This window comes from Brassica oleracea, chromosome C9, assembly GCF_000695525.1.
Source record: "Brassica oleracea var. oleracea cultivar TO1000 chromosome C9, BOL, whole genome shotgun sequence".
In the NCBI taxonomy this organism is placed as follows: Eukaryota; Viridiplantae; Streptophyta; class Magnoliopsida; order Brassicales; family Brassicaceae; genus Brassica; species Brassica oleracea.
This window is the reverse complement of record NC_027756.1, coordinates 23,972,334-23,976,439: the sequence shown is the minus strand read 5'-3', so window position 1 is coordinate 23,976,439 and position 4,106 is coordinate 23,972,334. Positions and strand designations below refer to the sequence as shown.

Below are 4,106 nucleotides of genomic sequence, written 5' to 3'. Positions count from 1 at the left end.
AAATAGAATATAAGGCGGCTCGGCCGACCAATAAATTAATTAAAATATTAATAAATAATATAAGCGGTATTCCGGACATTATAACATAATATAAATAATAGTACAGGCGGTATACCGACCATTATAGCAGAGTATATATGATACAATAAATTTTACCGAATTGCAGAACGATCGTGCTGATAACGTGTTATGAAATAACTTATAATTTATAGTATCGAGAAATTTAAATAAGAGTATAATTTAATACCCGTAGGAAGCAAATAACACTAGTATAAGGGAGAGAGTTTATTATAAGAAGGAAGAAGAAAATGTAATGATTCTTTGATTATAAACTCTTGTTCTTGTTTTTGGTGTACAAAAGAGTGAGATGAGTGATGGTATTTATAGTGAACTACAATATATAAAATAACAAAGATGGTGCTTAATTTGGTAAATGAGTGGGTGATCATAGTGCTTGATGAGTTGATGATCATAGTGCTTGAGTTGGTAAAGGAGTGGATGATCATAGTGCTTGAGTTTGGTAAAGAAGTGGATGATCATTTCAATGCTTATCTTATAACACCGTTGATATTCTTTTTCCACGCTAGTTTGAACTTTTTTTTTTTTTTTTGTCAACAGTAGTTTGAACTTTAAAATCAGAAACCTATCAGTCAAATAATTCAGGTATTCGTACAGTACATGCCTATATGGATTTGCACAGTTAAGTTAGAACCCTTATTGACATCAACATCAACATCTTAAACATATTTTTCAGTTGGTCCTCCAAGACTCAGACGAATAAAATAGAAGATGCAAAAAGATAAAATACTAAATCAATATACTAAAATTCAGAAAAAGCGATATCAATTCAAACACATAACATGATCTAGAGATTCATGAACTCTCAAATTTCATATAATTTTTTAGGTACCATTTATGATTTCACTCATATGGATTTCTGAATTTCTTCAAGAGATCTGGAATATCGTAACCAAGCATATCATCCACTGCTTGAATCATCTTAGGCTTCAATTTCTCAAACTTGTCAATGTTATATCCTCCCAATACTTCTCTGAAATGCTCCACACTTGGAAAATCTCCTGCCGGGAGATGATACTCTTGTTGCACCTGTTTAATATTTTAAACACATGTTCATTAATTTAACAGATTTACATATCTGAAATCAATAGTCAACAAATATTTTATAACTTAAAACGATTTCTAAAAAAACTGTATTTTGACTCAACTTTCAACACAAGATAAGCAACATCTACTATAATTACTCTAAGTTTGAGTCTTAGATGGTACTAACCTTTTCAAATTCTTGCTGAAGATTGTCCATGAGACGTTGCTGAGCTTTGGACTTTCCCATCATTGCTGGCATTTCTTTCTTCAGATGACTCATTATGTAGGCATTGATCTTCGCAGCTCGAGCTCTCTTCACAAACTCGTTAATCTTGAAAACAATAAAAGAAAAACTCATTAATCTGCAAAATAATCGTCCATGTTTCTTATTGGAGAATAAATCTTTGTTTGTGACTCGTCGAAATCATACCTTTCTGTCGCATGCTTTCTTAGGTATGGTCATTAAGTCTGTGATGAGGTCGTTTTGCTCTTTCTCAAACAATTCTTTACCAATTGGACCAACGACAGCTTCGTTTATGGGTTTATCATTGAAGGATCTGCACAAGTTAAAAGCAATAGCAAACGAATTTAGTGTGTAGCCAAATAAAACCAAACAAACGACTCAGGTTGTATTCAAACGCATACCCAATATAGACACGCACGACCTCTGGTGTGTTCAGAACTTTACCAAGGGACCACATCAAGGCTCCATACACTCTCATTAGCTATTAAACAAAGTTTTCGATCAGCTCAACAGTGATTAGAAGTTAAAGTTTATGTATGCAATAAATAATAAATGAATGAGAAGGAAACGAGAACTTACTTGTTGAGTATCAACTTGGTCAGCTTTGTTTAAGACTACACGTATCTTGTCTTCGTTGCCACGTAGAGATGTTATGACGCGCTTGAATTCATCGCTGATGTCGAGCTTGTGGGGATCGAAAAGAAGCAAAATCATGTCACACTTAGATGCAAACCATGAGATGACGCCGGTGAAGTCATAGCTTCTTTGCATCCTTTGTTTCTCTCCTGAAAGAACTCCTGGAGTGTCTACAAGAGTGATTTGGTCCAAGAGCTACACACGTAGAAAGACAAACCTCATATAAACAACAGAAGAAACAATCAAAAGAGAAGAGAGAGAAAGTAAGGAGGTGCATAAATACTCACAGGATGAGGCATCTGAGAACACTCAAACTTTGATAGGAAAGCACCTCCAAAACTTGTTAGCCCGTTAAATGGCATGTCAGCTTGAACAGCCATGGTATTTCCAGGTATGGTCCGCTCATCTGGTCCGCTCTATAAGAAAAATAGTTCATAAGATTTTATCTAAAATGACGCAACTAGCAATTAATTCTACTACAATCAAATCAAGACACGTCGACATACCATTGCAACCACAAATCTATCTGTTGTTGGCTCTGGACCAATGTGAGCTCCTGATAACAAGCGGACAGTGGTGAGATCAGGTAGTGGTGATTGAAAATATTTATATATTGCTAGAAGAAAACGGAGCACATTACCTGGATATTCACATCCCAGCAAGTGTTTTATAAATGTTGTCTTTCCGGTGGAATATTGACCCAAAAGCATGACCATGGGTTTGGCATCAAAATCACTATTAGTCTGCATATATTAAAAGAACAAGCCGAGTTTCATTTCCCACGGTGTTACATAGTATATAAGTGCTGTAACTCTCTAACAAAAAAAAAACGAGCTAAAACAAAGCCCCACAACGGATATAAGTTCACTCACCAGCACTGGAGATGCAAAATCATTGAAACGATATGTGACTTCCAAAGGCTTTAGCTTTTCAGCGTACAATCTTTTCAAGCCATCAACGATTGTCACCACATTAACCTGAGGCTGCACATGAAAAAATTTCAGCTTACTTGTTAGACCACACGACCCTATTATTAAAAGATTGGCATTAACAGCAATTAACCAAGTTGTATCAAACCTTTATAATAGCTTTTGATTTGAACCAGGGAGCTTTTGCCGTTACAGCTTGTGGCTGAGTAACTACTGCAAGTTTAGCGAACAAACCAATAACTTTCACATAACCAAAACAAAAAACAGTCATGAATGAGAATATTGCAAAAAAGGGACAATGCTGTTACCATTGTCTTCATCAACTGCATATGCTTTTGATGCTTTCTGCTTCTGTAAGCAAACATGTAATGATAATTATTCCATAAAGAAAATTAAATCATGTAAAAGCTTTTAAATACAAAATGAGATAAGCAGGAGGGCCTTACAGATACCACCACATTCTCCAATCCTTCCAACACAGGAAGTTCCACAGTCTTCATGTCAACTACAATAAGAAGGATAAACATTAGCCAGAGAAATTCTACTCTCTTTGACCGTAAAAGCTCTCACTTGATTTCAAGATTGTTCACTTACCAGAACCTTTGAGAAGATCTGAAGTAATTTCATGTCCTTCTTGTGCCAATGTGACGAGCTGAGCACAAAAAAGAAGAAGAAGATAAGACTCTCATGTAACACGAAAAGATTATTCAAATCAACTCACTACGATAAGTATATCTGACACAATCATACATACCTTCATAGCAGTGATGAACTCAGTCAAACCTAGAAACCCCTGCCGCTTCGAATCCGCAACTGCCCAAACCTTTTAAACAAAAACACAATTGATTGCAATAGATTCTACATTTCAAATCTCCATAGATTCACGATATCAGCAAAATCAATCTTAAAACCAAGTAGAAAGCTTCATCGATTCATATGAGTATAACCTGTTTGAGTCCAACACAAATCCACTTAAAATCTCCATGGATTCATGAAATCAAGTAAAGAACTACACGAAATCGTCGAATCGTAATGAATATAAACCTGTTTGAGTTCCTGGCGAGAAAGCTTTGACATGGCGAAGAACTTCGTAGCATCGTTCCCAGAAACACGTCCATCTCCATCTGAATTTCATAGCATCGTAACCAAAAAATCAGTACGGAATCATCTACTAGAGACTATTAAAGGAAGGG

At 35.6% G+C, this 4,106-nt stretch overlaps 1 protein-coding gene across 2 annotated transcripts in view; it reads right to left on the bottom strand.

The window, feature by feature from the left end:
* Positions 1–802: 802 nt before the first annotated feature.
* The window catches only part of LOC106313747 (EH domain-containing protein 2), a 3,550-nt gene continuing 246 nt past the window's right edge, over positions 803–4,106 (bottom strand). Inside the window, exons 2-16 of one of the 2 annotated variants that reach the window (XM_013751646.1) lie at positions 3,958–4,037; positions 3,668–3,736; positions 3,508–3,565; positions 3,360–3,418; positions 3,222–3,264; positions 3,062–3,126; positions 2,857–2,967; positions 2,625–2,727; positions 2,491–2,540; positions 2,272–2,400; positions 1,928–2,179; positions 1,750–1,829; positions 1,535–1,661; positions 1,292–1,435; positions 803–1,107 (exon numbers count right to left, since the gene is read on the bottom strand). In XM_013751646.1, the coding sequence (XP_013607100.1) occupies positions 922–1,107; positions 1,292–1,435; positions 1,535–1,661; positions 1,750–1,829; positions 1,928–2,179; positions 2,272–2,400; positions 2,491–2,540; positions 2,625–2,727; positions 2,857–2,967; positions 3,062–3,126; positions 3,222–3,264; positions 3,360–3,418; positions 3,508–3,565; positions 3,668–3,736; positions 3,958–4,037 (1,556 nt within the window). In that variant the 3' untranslated portion in view covers positions 803–921. The remainder of the gene's footprint in view (positions 1,108–1,291; positions 1,436–1,534; positions 1,662–1,749; positions 1,830–1,927; positions 2,180–2,271; positions 2,401–2,490; positions 2,541–2,624; positions 2,728–2,856; positions 2,968–3,061; positions 3,127–3,221; positions 3,265–3,359; positions 3,419–3,507; positions 3,566–3,667; positions 3,737–3,957; positions 4,038–4,106) is intronic. The other variant, XM_013751647.1, reaches the window with a different exon arrangement.